This window comes from Pongo pygmaeus, chromosome 19, assembly GCF_028885625.2.
Source record: "Pongo pygmaeus isolate AG05252 chromosome 19, NHGRI_mPonPyg2-v2.0_pri, whole genome shotgun sequence".
Lineage (NCBI taxonomy): Eukaryota > Metazoa > Chordata > Mammalia > Primates > Hominidae > Pongo > Pongo pygmaeus.
Genome location: NC_072392.2, coordinates 9,501,665 through 9,520,591, shown reverse-complemented (window position 1 = coordinate 9,520,591; position 18,927 = coordinate 9,501,665). Strand labels below are relative to the sequence as shown.

Here is an 18,927-nt window from a genome sequence, read left to right as displayed (position 1 = left end):
TCTCTGCGTGTGTATGTGTGTGTCTCTGTGTGTCTGTGTGTATGTTCTTCCTTTTATATAAAAGATACTCTTTTGAGCCGGGCGCGGTGGCTCACGCCTGTAATCCCAGCACTTTAGGAGGCCTAGGCAGGTGGATCACCTGATGTCAGAAGTTTGGGACCAGCCTGGCCAACATGGTGAAACCCCATCTCTACTAAAAATACAAAAATTAGCCGGGTGTGGTGGCGAGCGCCTGTAATCCCAGCTACTTGGGAGGCTGAGGCAGGAGAATCACTTGAACTCAGGAGGCAGAGGTTACAGCAAGCCGAGACCGTGCCACTGCACTCCAGCCTGGGTGACAAGAGTGAAACTCCGTCTCAATAAATAAATAAATAAATAAATGGATGAATGAATGAATGACAGATACTCTTTTGTATCTTGGTCTTTTCACTTAATAATATAGAAACCTCTACATTTTATTTCATTTTCCTTGTTCTTCTTTAGGGCTGTGTGGGTACTCCATTGCATAGATGTAACATTCTTTATTTAACTTGTCTCCTAAGGAAAGGCCATTAAATTGCTTCCAGTCTTGAGTTGTTGTGAATAATGCTGCAGTAAATTACCTTGTCCTTTAAAAAAATTTTTGCATAGGTGTCTTTCAAAGGTGAGTTCTCAGAACCAGGGCATGTGTAATTTTTTTTTAACCTGTTGTGAAATCCTCCCTCAAAGGGATTGTCACCCTTGCCACCCCGCCAGCAATGTGTGAGCGCTTCTGTTTCTTCACAACCTGGCCAACAGAGGGTGTGTGAATCTTCTGAATTTTTGTTAACCTCATAAGTGAGAAATGGTATTTCAGTGTCATTTTAAATTTGTATTTCTCATATAATGAGTGAAGTGGAGTGTGTTTTCATATGCTTAAGGGCCATATATATGTATTTTTTTTTTCTGTGAACTGTCTTGTCTTTTGCCCATTTTTCTACCAGATTATTAGCCTTTTTAGTCTTGATCTTTTAAGAGCTCCTCACATATTAGGGAGATAAGCTCCTTGTGATAAATTGCAGTTATTTCCTATCCTTTATCATTTGACATTTGACTTGCTTGTGGTAGTTTTGTCATGTGAAAGTTTAAAAAAAAAATTTTTTTTTTTCTGAGACGGAGTCTCGCTCTGTCTGTCGCCCAGGCTGGAGTGCAGTGGCGCGATCTTGGCTCACTTCAAGCTCCGCCTCCGGGTTCACACCATTCTTCTGCCTCAGCCTCCCGAGTAGCTGGGACTACAGGCACCCGCCACCACACCTGGCTTTTTATATATTTATAATTTTTTGTATTTTTAGTAGAGACGGGGTTTCACCGTGTTAGCCAGGATGGTCTCGATCTCCTGACCTCGTGATCCACCTGCCTCAGCCTCCCAAAGTGCTGGGATTACAGGCGTGAGCCATCGTGCCCGGCTGAAAGTTTTTTTTTTTTTTTTTTTTTTTAAATGAAGTTGGCTGTCAATCTTTAATTGCTTCCATATATTTAGTCATATCTAAGTTTTTGCTGTTTCCAGGTTATAAAAAATTTATTCCTGCTTTCTTCTAGTAAATATATGGTTTCATCTTTTACATGAAGGGCTATTATCTGTTTAACTAGTGTCATCTTCTTGGACGGTTAGATTCTTTCTAATTACAAATGATTTTTAAGTATAGCCAAATTATTGCCCATGTTGAAATAAATTCTTCAATGTAGACTTTCCGGATTTGGATTGTATAACATTTTAAGCCTTTTGAACACATATATTGCAGAATAACACTTCTACACCAATTTTGATTATCTTTTAAAAAATCTCTACTAGGTAAAAATACTATGTTACAGTAGTTTAATATGCATTTTTTATTATGTCTTGAACATCTTTTCCTTTTTTTTTGGCCAGATGGAGTTTTGCTTTTGTTGCCCAGGCTGGAGTGCAATGGCACAATCTCAGCTCACTGCAGCCTCCGAGCCTCCCAGGTTCAAGTGATTCTCCTGCCGCAACCTCCCAAGTAGCTGGGACTACAGGCACCAGCCACCATGCCTGGCTAATTTTTGTATTTTTAGTAGAGACGGGGTTTCACCATGTTGGCTAGGCTGGTCTCAAACTCCTGGCCTCAAGAGATCCTCCTGCCTTGGCCTCTCAAAGTGCTGGGATTACAAGCATGACCCACTGTGCCCAGCCTTGTTTCTTAATTTCAGAGTTTTCTTTTTATATATGTTAACTATGTTAAGCTTTGATCTGGTATATTTAGTATAAATACTTTCTCTATTAACTTGATTTTGTAAGTGACATTGTAAAACATGTACTGGTTTTTAAATTTTATTTGAAATTATCAGCATGTGTATTGGTGATCTTTTCTAACGGGGAAGGAGATACCATGCTTAAAAAGGCCTTTTACATGCAGAGGTTATATAAATACTTAATTATGTAAATTTTCCTTAAGCTTTTTTTTCTGTTATTTTGTTTTGTTTGTGTGTGTAAATCTTTGAAATACTTGGTGTTTACTTTGGTGTGTCGTAGTTATCTAATTTTATTTTTTCCCCATTTGCTAAATTATGAATTTCTTTCCCTCATATGAAATAGTTCATATTTAATTCACTGGATTTTTATACAGCTACTTGTTTCTGGGCCGTTTGTCTGTTATGTTGCACTACTGAAGCTGTTGGTAATTGCCAGCGTCAGTTATTGTAGTTTTTTATAATCACTTTATATCTGATTAAGGCCCCTATGAACATTATACATATTCATGGTTTTTATTTTCCTTCATTTATCCTTCTGTCAGAGTAATTTTGTAAAACTTCATTAAAAAAAAAAACAAACTGTGCTGTGCCTTAATTATCACCTCTTCTGCAATAAAAGAATTCCAAATGGAATTTCAAGTAGACATGTATGTTTATAGATTTAAATTGGGGAAAACTTACATTTTCACAATATTGAGTGTTTCCTTTTGTTTCTTCAGCAGTATTTATTGCACAGTTACTATGTTCCAGGCACTGTGCTAGATATTTTTTAAATTTTGTTGGTATTGTTAATGAAGTTTTAAGATAACAATTTAAAAAACTCTCCCTAGGTATTACTTACATTTAGGAATGCCCTTGATTTTTTTTCGCTTTATGACTAATGACCATACTGAATTCTTCTACCAGTTTTGTTTTTGTTTTTGTTTTTGTTTTTTTGAGACGGAATCTTGCTCTGTTGCTCAGGCTGGAATACAGTGGCACCATCTTGGCTCACTGCAACCTCCCCTTCCTGGGTTCAAGCCATTCTCCTGCCTCAGCCTCCCTAGTAACTGGGATTACAGGTGTGCACCACCACGCCCAGCTAATTATTGTATTTTTAGTAGAGACAGGGTTTCACTATGTTGGCCAGGCTGGTTTCAAACTCCTGACCTCGTGATCCTCCCACCTTGGCCTCCCAAAGTGCTGTGATTACAGGTGTGAGCCACAGCACCTGGCCTCTACTGTTTTTAATAGTCTTTCAGCCCAGCCTCTACTGTTTTTAATAATCTTTCAGTCTGGGCACGGTGGCTCATGCCTGTAATCCCAGCACTTTGGGAGGCTGAGGTGGATGGATCACCTGAGGTCAGGAGTTCGAGACCAGCCTGACCAATATGGTGAAACTCTGTCTCTACTAAAAATACAAAAATTAGCTGGGTGTGGTGGCGGGCGCCTGTAGTCCCAGCTACTCAGGAGGCTGAGGCAGGAGACTCGCTTAAACACGGGAGGCGGAGGTTGTAGTGAGCCGAGATCACTCCATTGCACTCCAGCCTGGGCAACAGAGCAAGACTCTGTCTCAAAAAAAAAAAAAAAAAAAAAAAAAAAATATATATATATAAATAAAATATTAAACAATAATAATCTTTCAGTTGATTCTCTTAACTCTTCCAAGTAGACTATTATCAATCTGCAAATAATAATAATCTTATCTTTCCTTGTAGTCCTTGTATTTTTCTTTAATTTTTCTTATTGTATTGGTTAGAACTTCTAGAGCAAAGTTAAATAATATTGCAGTTAAGGCAGTAGTGTTCTATTCTTAGTTTTTCTTTCTTTTTTGTGTGAGTTTCTTTTGTTTATAATTTCCCTTAAACTGTACTAATCATATGTTTATTCTGTTTTTAATTATTAACACCATGAGCTTTATTACTAGATTTTTCTAACATCAGACTGTTCTTAAATTACTAGAATAATTTCTACTTGTTGATAGTATAGGGTCCTTTTTAATGTAATTCTGAATTTGCTTTGCTAATATTTTTTGAAAAGATTTTTACATTTATAATTCCTAAGTAAGATTGACATGTGGTTATCTCTGTCAGTGCTTGTTACCAAGGTTATGGTAGCTTAAAATGTGAATTAGACTTTCCATCTTTTTGTGCTCTAGAAAGTGTCTTTAATTATGATAATGACATTTTTTTCCTGATGACAAAAGTGATCATTTTCTTATAAAATATTAGAAAATTCCACTACTTAGATAGAACCATGGTGCTTTCATGGTTTCAATGTTTGTATTTAGTTCCTGGGTTGTTTTTTCTCTGTTTGGGTGATATTTTATGACTTGATATTTTTCTTTTCATAAGCTGTGATGGATATCTTTCTATGTGAACAAATTGAGATTTGAGCCATAATTTTTAATGGCTACATACTCCGTCTTTCATCTCCCTAATGCTTTTGGTCTTTGATTTTGTGAACTCCTCTTCGTAGGCCTGGTGTGTGTGGCGCCTTTTTGTTTGCTTGTTTTGTCCTTTTATCTTTTTTTTTTTTTTTTTTTGAGACAGAGTCTCGCTCTGTCGCCCAGGCTGGAGTGCAGTGGCACGATCTTGGCTCACTGCAAGCTCCACCTCCCAGGTTCATTCCATACTCCTGCCTCAGCCTCCTGAGTAGCTGGGACTACAGGCGCCCACCACCGCACCCAGCTAATTTTTTGTATTTTTAGTAGAGACGGGGTTTCACTGTCGTCTGGATCTCCTGACCTCGTGATCCACCCTCCTCGGCCTCCCAAAGTGCTGGGATTACAGCTGTGAGCCACCACGCCCAGCCGCTCTTTTCTCTTTGAGTGTAGAGAGATCTGCTTTCCTTGGTGTTTCCCCACAAAATTGTAGGTGGTTCTTCGTTGGTTCCCAGGGGTATGGGGATAGGTCAGGTTAGACTTGGCTGCTGGTGCCTTGGAGGGATGCTGGATGTGTGCAGTCTGGGCCAGTCTCTGGCACACTGGCTGGTTTTCCTTGGTGTGATTCTGCAAATCTAAGGAGGGAATCTGCTTGAGTTATGTAATTGCTGCTTTTGTCAAGGTAGCAAAGGAAACCTGTGGTATTCTGTCTTTTTAACATATCTCTGATTTCATCCGTGGTTGAATATGTTTTAACTTACGCAGGCAGTTTTTTCACATTTCCAAATTCCTGAGAGACGCTCTTCTTGCCCTCTTCTCCATCCTTTAATGTAACAGGTTAGAGTCACGGACAAAAACTTCCTGTGGGATGACTGGAGAAAATGCACACACTCCTGGGAAAAGAGTCATATGTGGTTAGCATTCCTCTTGCCTAAAAAGAACACATTGCCATAAAACGTTTCATTGGGTTATAAATTTCACCAGTTGTTCAGAGAGCCCGGTGGGGATGGGAATGGGACTCCATGCTTTGTCGTTTGAAGCCTGGTTCAGAGAACTGTGGGTTTTTGCTCTCAGATGAAGACTTGGGGAACACAATTTCCTGCGTGGTTCCAAGGTAGATAAATAGGGTCAATGGGGTAGAAGCTCAGGCGACAGGATTCAGCTGATGGTGAGAGCACACTGACAGTTTCTAGTCAGTATCGGTGTTCCAGTCTGGCTTGGCTCACCACTTGGCCACGTTGTGGAGCGGTTACAGGCTGTAGGTGGGCAGCTGGGCCAGGGAACCACTGAGCCTCCTTCCAGCCCTGAGTTTGTCGTGAGGGGCTGAGTATCTATCTCTTCCAGCCCTTGCTTGGTTGCATCATAGCCTGTGAAGTAGTGTTTACGTGATATAATTTCGTGGATTCTACACTCTGGACTAGAATACTTAGGATGTGTTCTTTTCTTTTCAGCTTACCGTGACAATCAGAGCTTTGTTGCAGAACCTGAAGGAAAAGATCGCCCTTTTGAAGGACTTATTGCTAAGAGCTGTGTCAACACATCAGATGTATCCATGTAAACATTTCCACCTCTTTTCTAGAGTGGGAGGAAAAGCAGTCGTATTTTAAGAAAGGAAGGAATCTGGGCCACCCAGATTTTCCCACAGCTTGAGGAAGACCTGGTTTCCAAAATATTGCCTGTAATCTTGATTTCTGTTTTAAGTGTCTGTTACATGTTTTACAGTGAATATGCTGGCAAAGCAAGACCTACCGAGGGAATTAACTTATTTGGGTATAACCTGTACAGTTCAGGAAGCTAATGCTTTCCGTCAGTGTGGTATTTATGGAGCCCCACACTGCTCTCTGTCTAGACTGCCTTGACCATGGCTAGCTATTGCTCCAACAGGAAAACTTCCATGATCATCCTAAGCTGTGATTCCGCTTCTGGGAGTTTCCAGAGTTTTTAATGATCCATTTCTTTTTGGAGTGGGCAATACCAGTAGAAAGCATACATCGCTCCTCTTCCCCACCTGCCCCATGTTTATGTAGATGATTGAGATGTGGCTTGTTTGCCTTATTTTTCCTCCAGAGGCACAGACACTGCCTCTAGCATGGGAGTTTGAGGGGAAGGGATGGGGTGGAACTTCCTTGAAGTAAGTTATGCCATCATCTTGAACTCCTACGAAGTGTTAAAATATTTTTTTTTTAGAAATTCATAATCTGGGCCAGGTGTGGTGGTTCACACCTATAATCCCAGCACTTTGGGAGGCCAAGCACTTGAGGCCAGGAGTTCGAGACCAGCCTGGTCAACATGGTGAAACCCAGTCTCTACTGAAAATATAAAAATTAGCTGGGCATGGTGGTACACGCCTGTACTCCCAGCTACTCAGGAGGTTGAGGCAGGAGAATCACTTGAACCTGAGAGGCGGAGGTTGCAGTGAGCCAAGATCATGCCACAGCACTCCAGGTTGGGCAACAGAGTGTGACCCTGTCTCAAATAATAAAAAAGAAATTCATAATCTGATCAATTTAGGAAAATATACATGACTTGTTACCTACACTAACCCTTTACACTCGAGTGTATATTGGTTTGAAAACTTAACTCAAACTGGTCTTCTCTCATCATTTCTCTAAATTGTCAGTAGTTCATGCCAAAGACCCAATTTTTGGTATTTCAGGAAATGGATACTGCCAGATTTTAAACATAGGGAAATACAGGAATACAGCTTTTTAGATAAAACAATGGAAAGTGTTCTAAAAAATATTTTCCCCCATTGTAACCCCTTTATATCACCAGGAAAGTTGGGTTAGTTGCATGATTTTCTAGATATTCAATTACTGATCCACTAAGGTTTCAAATAAAAGTTTAATTTCAAACAATTAGAGCCTTATTTTTAACACAATTAGAATATTCTGAGATACTTTACCTTCCATCTGGTATAATTTGTTATGGCACAGTTGGTCTATCATACAAAGGGTTTTTATTTTACCCATATCAACAAGTCCTAATGTACTCACTGCGCCATTGCACCCAGCTAATTTTTTTTTTTTCAGATGGAGTCTCACTCTGTCGCCCAGGCTGGAGTGCAATGGCGCAATCTTGGCTCACTGCAAGCTCCGCTTCCCGGGTTCACGCCATTGTCCTGCCTCAGCCTCCCAAGTAGCTGGGACTACAGGCACTCGTCACCACACCCGGCACATTTTTTGTATTTTTAGTAGACACGGGGTTTCACCGTGTTAGCTAGGATGGTCTCGATCTCCTGACCTCGTGATCCACCCGCCTTGGCCTCCCAAAGTGCTGGGATTACAGGCATGAGCCACCGCACCCGGCCTAATTTTTGTGTTTTTAGTAGTTTCAGATGAGAAGGACTGTTTCCTCTGCTTTCAGTACTAAGCACTGGGAAGTCTACACATGGCAAGGTGTGTAAATTCATGTTAGTGTTACCTAAGGCACATATATTTGAAAGGTAACTACATATTGTTTCATGATATAATATACATTTGCTTCCATTAAGGTAACATTATTAGTCATCTTATTTATGTGCTAAACCTATAGGGCAAGAAAAATATACAAATTAAGAGCTTTTACTTTTTTCTATTAATAATAATTTCTGCTAGTTATTACAGAGTACTAAGCATACCACAGTTATAATTGACTTTGTTCTCTTAAATGCTTACAGTCTGACCATCTGTTGAAATCTCACAGATTTTTGGTTTTGTGGTCATCTCACAATTACTTCCCAAATTATTGAATTGAGCAGTAAGCATCAAAAACACTGAATAAGAGTTATTTAAAACTTTACAAAAATATTTAGGGGCCTTAATGTGGATAATTTAGAATTTACTAGGAGACATCAAAAATTCAACTGGAATACAACAACTTTCTTTAAAATTCTATTCATTTTTTCAAATAATTGATCTATTTCTACTGTAACAACTGCAGCCAGTACTAGGGATGACATTTAGCTAATCTACCCCATGAGGGCGCTCATAAACCTGTTTATTTTCAGGGAGGCCAACTTTTTTTTTTTTTCCTGAGATGGAGTCTTGCTCTGTCGCCCAGACTGGAGTGCAGTGGTGTAATCTCAGCTCACTGCAACCTCCACCTCCCGGGTTCAAGCGATTTTCCTGCCTCAACCTCCTGAGTAGCTGGGATTACAGGTGCACGCCACTGCGCCTGGCTAATTTTTGTATTTTTAGTAGAGACAGGGTATCACTATGTTGACCAGGCTGGTCTTGAACTCTTGACCTCAGGTGATCCGCCCGCCTCAGCCTCCCAAAGTGCTGGGATTACAGGCGTGAGCCACTGTGCCTGGCCACGGAGGACACTTTTGATGTAAGGGAAAGGAGGTAGCTTATATATTATGAGGGTCTTTTTTTAATTCTCCTTCTGTTCCTCCCATTTTCCCTTCCCCTAACCTCCTTCTTCTTCCCAAACATTTAAAATAATTCTCTGGCAGTTATCCTCCAGATTTAAGATAGATAGCAATCTATGAGTCCTAATAATCTCATAGTATTAGATTTTTTTTTGGTGTTTCCTTCCCTTCTTTACAAAAAAAGATACTGAGGCCAAGTTAAACTTTACACTGAAAGTCACTGATAAAGCTGGAGAGAGAACCCAGAATTCCAGCAGAGGAGGTTTTCTTGTTTGTTTGTTTTCGTTTTGTTTTGTTTTTTATTTTTTTAGACAGAGTCTCGCTCTGTCACCCAGGCTAGAGTTCAGTGGCACAATCTCGGCTCACTGCAACCTCTGCTTCCCGAATTCAAGCGATTCTCCTGCCTCAGCCTCCCGTGCAGTTTGGATTACAGGCATGTGCCACCATGCCCGGTTAATTTTTATATTTTTAGTAGAGACGGGGTTTCACCATGTTGTCGAGGCTGGTCTCGAACTCCCAACCTCAGGTGATCCACCCTCCTGGGCCTCTCAAAATGCTGAGATTACAGGCGTGAGCCACTGCGCCCAGCCCCAGCAGAGGAGTTTTCTATACTGAGGAGAGGATTCTTGGAGAGCTTTAGTCATTACCCAGGACCCCACAACTAGGAAATGGAAGAGCCAGGTTCAAACACAGGCTGTGTGACCCCAACATGAATTGTTTAAAAGCTGAATTATACTTTAGTAGAAATAATACAGTCAGCTGTCACCTGGCATGTCTTCAACTAGAATTCTCTGTGAATTGTTGTGTTACTGGACTGCCAAGACAAATCTTGTTTATGATACAAATCTTCAAGAACCATTTTAACCATCCGAAGATTAAACAGTGTTCATTGTGGTTTATTAGGTGTACTTTATGATGTTGAGAAAAATGTTTGTTCATAAATCACCAATGGAGTGACTTTTTAATCCTTTTTTGAAGGCATAATTAATGTTTGGTGACTTTTTTAATGTGAATATTTGAATACCACATTTCCTTACTGTGCTGGGTAGTTGAGAGTTTATGATACTTAATAAATTGATGCCTTTCTACGCTTGTGAACTTGTCCAAAGAACACTAGGAGTTGCCAGAAAGATAAGTCCTATGCAAATGCTTTCTAAACAATGAAATTCATGGAATTAAGGCATGAGATGTTATGCTCTCTCCTGAAAAAGTATTTTTCTCCTGGCAAGAATAAAAGTCAAGTTAAAATGGAAGTTCTGTGCTTTTGAATCCATTAGTATGCAATTAATAAACCAAAGTCTTGCAGTCAGAGAGTTTAAATTGCTGAAAGACCTTAACATCTGTTCGCAGTGTTTCTTTGAGATAGGAACTATAATTGCCTCACCAGCTGAGAGGAGGGGTATGCTATGGGAGGCTGCATATGAAATTCCAGATAGTACTAAAGATACTTAGTACCATCTTCTTAGAGTTGGCTTCACGTGAAACTTATCCTTTTGTTGGCATTTCACAGGAGGCAGCACCTTTACTTATTTTAAAGAGAATAAAGAAAATTTCTTTACAGAGGGGTTTGATGTCAAAAAGTACTTTCGTGTCTTGGGAGAAGGCCTTTGGAAATAAGTTTTAAAAATCTATAAATAAATTTTCTCATCCCAGGCACTTTGGGAGGCCGAGGCAGGTGGATCATGAGGTCAGGAGATTGAGACCATCCTGGCTAACACGGTGAAACCCCGTCTCTACTAAAAATACAAAAAAAATTAGCTGGGCGTGGTGGTGGACGCCTGTAGTCCCAGCTACTCGGGAGGCTGAGGCAGGAGAATGGCGTGAACCTGGGAGGCGGAGCTTGCAGTGAGCTGAGATAGCGCCACTACACTCCAGCCTGGGCGAAAGAGCGAGACTCCATCTCAAAAAAAAAAAAAAAGAAAAATCTATAAATAAATTTTCTCAACTCAATTTTTTGGAAAAACAAAGATAGGTAAGTAGATAGATAAGTGCATAGACAGATGTGGTGATTACTACATAACAAACCCCAATGGATGTGGTTGTGGAGAGGCTGACTGAACAGATTTTACAGGTATCCCCGGTAGCTCCAGTGGAGGTGAAGTGGTTTTCAAACACTGTCCCTGTCTATCGGTTTTCACTGATACTTGGTAACATAAGAAAAATAAGAAGATAGTGTTTGTGTGGCAGAAGTTTTTTGATTTATAGAACTTTTTTCTGACTTTTTAAAGACAGGATCTCACTGTGTTGCCTAGGATGGAGGGCAGTGGCAAAATCCTAGCTCAGTGCAGCCTCAAATTCCTGGGCTCAAGTGATCCTCCTGCCTCAGCCTTCCAAGTAGCTAGGACTCCAGGTGTATGCCACCATGCCCAGCTAATTTTTTGTAGAGATGGGGTCTCACCATGTTGCCCAGGCTGGTCTCGAACTTCTAGTCTCAAGCGATCCTCCACTTCGGCCTGCAAAATGTTTGGATTACTGGTGTGAGCCACCATATCAAGCCTGTTTTCTGATTTATACAGAACGGTTACACGGTTCTTTCTAGTTTTTGGTGTTAAAATCTTCTTGCTTTTTCACCATGATAGTAAAAGTAGATAGTTTTGTTTCTTTTTTTTTTCTTGAACATCCATACCTGGCAAAATGTATAATTGGTAATTCTATAAAAGTTACACCCCCCCCCCTTGTTTTTTTGAACATATTACTGGTCCATGAAACCTGAATGTCTAGGTGCTATTGGTATAGTGGGAACAACATTGGCTTTGAAAGCAGACAGAACTGAGATTGAAGACCAGCTCTGCCACTTACCAAGGCCAAACAGCAGTTTAGCCTTTCTGGACCTTAGTTGCATTATCTGTAATGTAGGAATAATCATACTTTGCCAGATTATTGTGCAAGTTGAAGAAAATCTTTTTTCTTCACATGACTAGCCCCCCATAATGGTGAGTGTTGAATAAAAGGTGGTTACCAACACCCTTGGGGAAGTTACTTAACCTCTTTGTGCCTCATTTGTGGAATGGGATGCTAGAAGTCCACCTGGCATAAAGGATTGTTGTGTAAGGATGAGATTATATGCGTACAGGGTGCTTCACATATACTAAGTCCTCCTTGAGGATTAGCTGCTATTGATTATTTTATCATTATTGTAAAGATTTCAGCTACCATTGAGAATTTACAGGTCATCCTTTGTTTGTGTGGAGTTTTTAATCATGCGTGATGGTTATATCAAAACTCACAAACAATGATGATATTAAAATAGTACTTGCAAAATGTGATCAGTGCTTTGAGGAAGGTAAGGACTTGGCCTAGTACATCATAAATATTTATTAGAGTTTGTTGACTTAAAAAAAGAAAGCCAGAAAAGTCTTTTGACCTCTAAAACCTTAAACTGTTCCCTTGCAGTTCTTCTTTTTTGGCATGGAGAAGTAATTATCTGCAAACTTCTTCCTTCGCCAGAGCAGCCCTTTCACAAAATAAGGCTTACCTAGATTCTATTTTTTTTCGAGATGGAGTTTCACTCTTGTTGCCTGGTCTGGAGCACAGTGGTGCGATCTCAGCTCACTGCAACCACTGCCTCCCAAGTTCAAGCAATTCTCCTACCTCAGCCTCCCAAGTAGCTGGGATTACAGGTGTGCACCACCACACCTGGCTAATTTTTGTTTTTGGTAGAGACGGGGTTTTGCCATGTTGGCCAGGCTGGTCTCAAACTCCTGACCTCAGGTGATTCGCCCACCTCAGCCTCCCAAAGTGCTGGGATTACAGGTGTGAGCCACTGTGCCTGGCCTAAATTCTTAAGCATTATACCAAATATACGAGAAAATCCAGGAGCTGGAGTGGGATTGGGTGACCTGTGGATCTAGTTGCATATTTACCCCGCTCCATCTGTGGTTCAAATGCTTACCAGGTTACAGCAGAGAAGCTGGGCTTATGCATGCTGATAGTCAGTATCAGTAATAAGAAATCAGGATCCAGTTTTATTTACAACCTTACATATCCATGAATTGGCTATAATTACATGTAAAATCAGCATAGCCAAGGACAACATACTATGATAGTTAGCTCTTCTCTTCCTTTTCTTTATCTGTCTGTTCTCTGATCTTCTTCCTTGGCTATTCACCAGGTTGGTGGAAGAGGGGGTCCCCAGCACTGGCCACTGACTGTGTGCTGTACTATTTTTTTTTTTTTTCTTTTTAGACGGAATCTCACTCTGTTGCCCAGGCATGAGTGCAGTGGCATAATCTTGGCTCACTGCAACCTCTACCTCCCGGGTTCCAGCGATTCTCCTGCCTCAGCCTCCTGTGTAGCTGGGACTACAGTTGTGTACCACCACACCCAGCTAATTTTTGTATTTTCTCAGTAGAGACAGAGTTTCACCATGTTGTCCAGGCTGGTCTCGAACTCCTGACCTCGTGATCCGCCTGCCTCAGCCTTCCGAAGTGCTGGGATTACAGGAGTGAGCCACTGCGCTCGGCCTGTGTGCCCTACTTTCTACTTGTCCTTAGCATCACTCAGGCACACTCTTTCCCCACTATCCTACTTTAACCAACTGCTACACACCTGTCCACATACATGCTGTATAGATTGTTTCCTGGATGATCCTTTGACCTCTTACTAAAAACAACCCTTATATAGCAAGGGTGCTATGCAGATGGTCCATTAATCAATTTATTCTCATTCCATCTCCCTCCTCCCCATCTCCGTATGCTCTGTTCTCTCCGTAGTTTAAAATAAAATAAAACAAAGAGGCAGCATGTTCCTAATTGGATTGTTTTCCAGATTTACAGAGTCTCTGGGAATATTCTGAATTCGTACTCACAGTATTGTTTTTATCAGGATTCTAAGAAGTGACAAAGTTAAGTCAGCACCTCAAGGTGGAGAAGTCCCCAGAATGTTTGGTGGAAAAGCTGTGAGCTAGGATAGAAAGAGCTGGGCTCTCACCTAGCATTGCTGTTAACCCAGGCAAGTGACTTAGCTGGGCTGGCCCTTAATTTCTGGTCAGCAAAACGAGAGAATTGGGATCTTTAAAGCCTCTTCTAGCATCAACTGTGTGGGTTTCTGTTCTTTGGTTACTCATCTACAAAACATAGTCATCAAGTTTTACTGTTTCTGAAACTGATGTTCTTTGTTAGCTCCTTCTTAACAAGTTTATTTATTTATTTATTTTTATTATTATTATTTTATTGAGACGGAGTCTTGCTCTGTTGCCCAGGCTGGAGTGCAGTGGCGCAATCTCGGCTCACTGCAAGCTCCACCTCCTGAGTTCACGCCATTCGCCTGCCTTAGCCTCCTAAGTAGCTGGGACTACAGCCACCCGCCACCATGCCCGGCTAATTTTGGTATTTTTTTTTTTAGTAGAGAAGGGGTTTCACCTTGTTAGCCAGGATGGTCTTGATCTCCTGACTTCGTGATCGCCCGCCTTGGCCTCCCAAAGTGCTGGGATTATAGGCATGAGCCACTGCGCCCGACCTGACATAAGTTTAAATCTGTGACTAGTATCTGCTGATTTTAAAGTGTACCTTTATTGTTTTCATTACAAAAAGTATTATACTTTCTACTGATACATTTCTCATTAGTTGTTACCAATGACTCCTCTTTCTCTTCCTTATTCTATCCTGTCTCATCTCATTCTTCATAGTTAAATGTTGATGGTAGCTAGTATCTCAGAGTTTTCTAGGCTTGAAATATATGCATATGTAAATATAAAATTCTTTTGACTATAAAGGGATTATATTATACGTATGGTTCTGAAGCTTATGTTTTTATTGGTTAGTAGATGATAGAGACAAACATTAGGAAACAATAGTCAGTGAAACATCAGTCTCCCTTATACCCTTAATCCCCAGTTGTCCTTCCTTAGAGGCAATGTTTATATATCAGAAATTTTGTGTGTATATATACACACATATATAGATATGATTTTTTTTTAACAAAGTGGGAGCATACTGTTCATTGTTTAGCTCCTTGCTGCTGCTGTTTTTTTTCCTCTTTTGGTTTAATGTTATATTTTGTAGATTATTCCATGTCAAATAATTCATGTAAACAGTAAGTGCTAAAAAATGTTAATTATCATTATCAGCCCCCTAAGCAGCTTTCCTATTCTTTTTTTAAGGCTACAAAACATTCCATTGTATAGATACACTAGTTACTTGATATTTCCAATGTGGCTATTATAAATAATGGTTCAGTGGACATCCTTGCTTCTGAGTCCTTGTAGGACTGTATCTGCAGGAGAAATGTCTGTTGAAAGACTGTACCTTTTATATTTTGTTAGGTATTTAGAAGGCAGTCTAGCAGTTGGTTGAACCTGTTTGCATTCCTATCAAGAATGTATGAGTTGGCCGGGTGTGGTGGCTCACGCCTGTAATCCCAGCACTTTGGGAGGCTGAGGTGGGTGGATCACTTGAGGTCAGGAGTTTGAGACCAGCCTGTACAACATGGTGAAACCCCGTCTCTACTGAAAATACAAAAATTAGCTGGGCATGGTGGCGTGCACATGTAATCCCAGCTACTTGGGAGGCTGAGGCAGGAGAATCGCTTAAACTCTTGAGCCGGAGGTTGCAGTGAGCCAAGATCATGCCACTGCACTCCATGCTGGGCGACAGAGGGAGACACTGTCTCAAAAAAAAAAAAAAGAGAATGTATGAGGTGAGGTGAAGTGGCTCATGCTTGTAATCCCAGCACTTTGGGAGGCAGGTGGGTCACTTTAGATTAGGAGTTTGAGACCAGCCTGGCCAACATGGTGAAATCCTGTCTCTCAAAAAAAAATACAAAAATTAGCTGGGTGTGGTGGTGGACGCCTGTAATCCCTGCTACTTGGGAGGCTGAGAGGAGAACTGCTTGAACCCAGGAAGCAGAGGTTGCAGTGAGCTGAGGTTGCACCACTGCATTCCAGCCTGGGATGACAGAGCGAGACTCCATCTTAACAAAAAAAAAAAAAAAAAGAAAAGGAAAGAGTGGATGAGAGTGCCTGGTTCTTTCTCCATTTCCAAAACTGTCTTCTCAGTTTCCTAATCTGATAGGTGGAAGTGGTATCTTGTTTTTGTGTGTATTTCTTTTCTTTTCTTTTTTTTTTTTGAGACGGAGTCTTGCTCTGTCTCCCAGGCTGGAGTGCAGTGGCATGGTCTTGGCTCACTGCAACCTCCACCTCCTGGGTTCAAGTGATACTCCTGCCTCAGCCTCCTGAGTAGCTGGGATTGTGCGCCACCGTGCACCAGCTAATTTTGTATTTTTAGGAGAGATGGGGTTTCACCATGTTGGTCAGGCTGGTCTCGAACTCCTGACCTCGTGATCCACCCGTCTTGACCTGCTGGGATTACAGGCATTAAGCCACCACGCCTGGCCAGATATATTTTAAAAAAGTGTTAGCTTTCTCCACTCATTCTTCTTATGGCAGAAGTTGTTTCCATCCAACATTTCCTTTACTGTGTTTCTTTTTTTTTTTTTTTTGAGACAGAGTCTGGCTCTTTCGCCAGGCTGGAGCGCAGTGGCACGATCTTGGCTCACTGCAACCTGCGCCTCCCGGGTTCAAGCGATTTTCCTGCCTCAGCCTCCGGAGTAGCTGGGACTACAGGTGCGTGCCACCACACCCAGCTAGTTTTTGTATTTTTAGTAGAGATGGGGTTTTACCATGTTTGCCAGGATGGTTTCCATCTCTTGACCTCGTGATCCGCCCACCTCGGCCTCCCAGAGTGCTGGGATTACAGGCGTTGAGCCACCACGCCCAGCCCTATTGTGTTTCTTAACATACCACACACATAGGCACAGTTCAGCCTAAAAACAAACAAACAAAAAACTTGTGGCCGGGCGCAGTGGCTCACACCTGTAATCCCAGCATTTTGGGAGGCTGAGGCGAGTGGATCATGAGGTCAAGAGATCGAGACCATCCTGGCCAACATGGTGAAAACCTGTCTCTACTAAAAATACAAAAAATTAGCTGGGCGTGGTGGCGCGTGGCTGCAGTCCCAGCAATTCAGGAGGCTGAGGCAGGAGAATCCCTTGAACCCGGGTGGCGGAGGTTGCAGTGAGCCGAGATCGCGCCACTGCACTGCAGCCTGTACACAGAGCAAGATTCCGTCTCCAAAAAAAAACCACACCACTTTTGTAGTTTGCATCAAGAAAGCTAGTATGTAAAACTTTGTACTTAGTCCAAGGGAAGTGGTGCCGGTTGTTGACAGACGCCACTTCCCTTTTTGCTTCATGCGCGCCTATGCGCACGCGCCGCACTTTCATCCACCTATTGGTGAATTGTAGGTTTCTTTCCAAAGACTACATTTCCCAGAAGGATGGTTTTTTGTTTTTTTTTTTTTAAACATCACTTATGAATTGTTGTGGAAAAGATGTTAGAGATTATCTAGTGTTACATATAAAGAAAGAGAGATCCCAAAAGGTGAAATAACTGGTTCAAGAGCATAGATAGTGGTAAGAATAGGGCTACAACTCTGCCTCTAGGGCTCCTAGTCCAGCGTGTTTGCTAGAATCACACATTAAAATGATTCTCTTTGTAAGTTTCTTTACAAACCATGCAATGTATTTAAATAGTGAACTGATGGTAACAATTTATACAGCAAATCTGTTGCATAAAGTAGCACTTTATAAATATTCTAGGTGTGTTAATAGATATTAACATGGAAGAAAGAGAGCAATATAGAGAACTTCTCTCCCCCAGAGCCCCCACTTTTTTAAACAGAGCGTCTTAGGGTATTAATATGTAGGAAAACGCCCTGGAACACTGACACACAAGTATAACTCAAAACCTAAGGAATCACTGAGCCAGGTTGCACCATTGGCAGGAAAAGTCATTTAAATTTGGTCACTGGGGCTGGGCGTGGTGACTCACACCTGTAATTCCGGCACTTTGGGAGGCCAAGGCAGGCAGATCACCTGAGGTCATGAGTTCGAGACCAGCCTGGCCAACATGGCAAAACCCCGTCTCTAATAAAAATACAAAACTTAGCTGGGTGTAGTGGTGTGCTTCTGTAAGCCCAGCTACTCGGGAGGCTGAGGCAGGAGAACTGCTTGAACCCGGGAGGCAGAGGTTGCAGTGGGCCGAGATCGCGCCATTGCACTCCAGCCTGGGTGACACAGCGAGACTGTGTCTCAAAAATAAGTAAATAAGTTTGGTCACAAGGAGGAAAGTAATATTTACCTGGCATATTTCTCAATGAAAGAACTTGTGTCGTGATCCATGTCAGTGTAAGTCCCTCTGCGATGGTCCTGCCAAGGTCCTTTACCTGATGGCCTGGTGCAGATGAAGGTCAGAGCAGGAAAAGCGCAAGAGTGGTGCGCATCCCTTCTGGGTAGTAGTGATTACAGTCTGTAAAAGCCACAACTGACTTGAAGAGCTGACTTAATAATGTAATAGTTAAAACGAGGCCATTTATTCACCATTGAACCTTAACAAGATGTCTGCAGAACACAGCTTGAAGGGGACCGAAGACAGAACCTCTTGGATGATCTTGTAACTCGAGAGAGACTACTTCTGGCATCCTTTAAGAATGAGGGTGCCGAACCAGATCTAATCAGGTAGGATGTTTTTATTTACAGGGATTACTTGGTGGGCACAGACTCCTTTGCAGATATTACAGCTGTTTCCTGAATGGCTTACTTTAGGAATTAATCAAAATCTATTCTATTCATTTATGGTGTTTGACTATAATTTTCTACTCAATTTAGTTTTCGTTAATTTTTTGTTTGTTTGTTTGAGACAGAGTCTCGCTCTGTCACCCAGGCTGGAGTGCAGTGGTGCGATCTCGGCTCACTGCAAGCTCCACCTCCCAGGTTCCCACCATTCTACTGCCTCAGCCTCCCGAGTAGCTGGGACTACAGGCGCCCACCGCCACCGCGCCCGACTAATTTTTTGTATTTTTAGTAGAGACGGGGTTTCACCATGTTAGCCAGGATAGTCTCGATCTCCCGACCTTGTGATCCGCCCGCCTCGGCCTCCCAAAGTGCTGGGATTACAGGCGTGAGCCACCGTGCCCGGCCAGTTTTC

The 18,927-nt window shown here is 41.7% G+C and overlaps 1 protein-coding gene across 1 annotated transcript in view; it reads left to right on the top strand.

Annotated features, from left to right (window-relative positions):
* Positions 1-18,927, top strand: part of STX8 (syntaxin 8) — a 322,619-nt gene that overhangs the window by 12,889 nt on the left and 290,803 nt on the right. The window contains exons 3-4 of the mRNA XM_054456619.2: positions 6,043-6,137; positions 18,348-18,458. Of these exons, the coding sequence (XP_054312594.1) occupies positions 6,043-6,137; positions 18,348-18,458 (206 nt within the window). The remainder of the gene's footprint in view (positions 1-6,042; positions 6,138-18,347; positions 18,459-18,927) is intronic.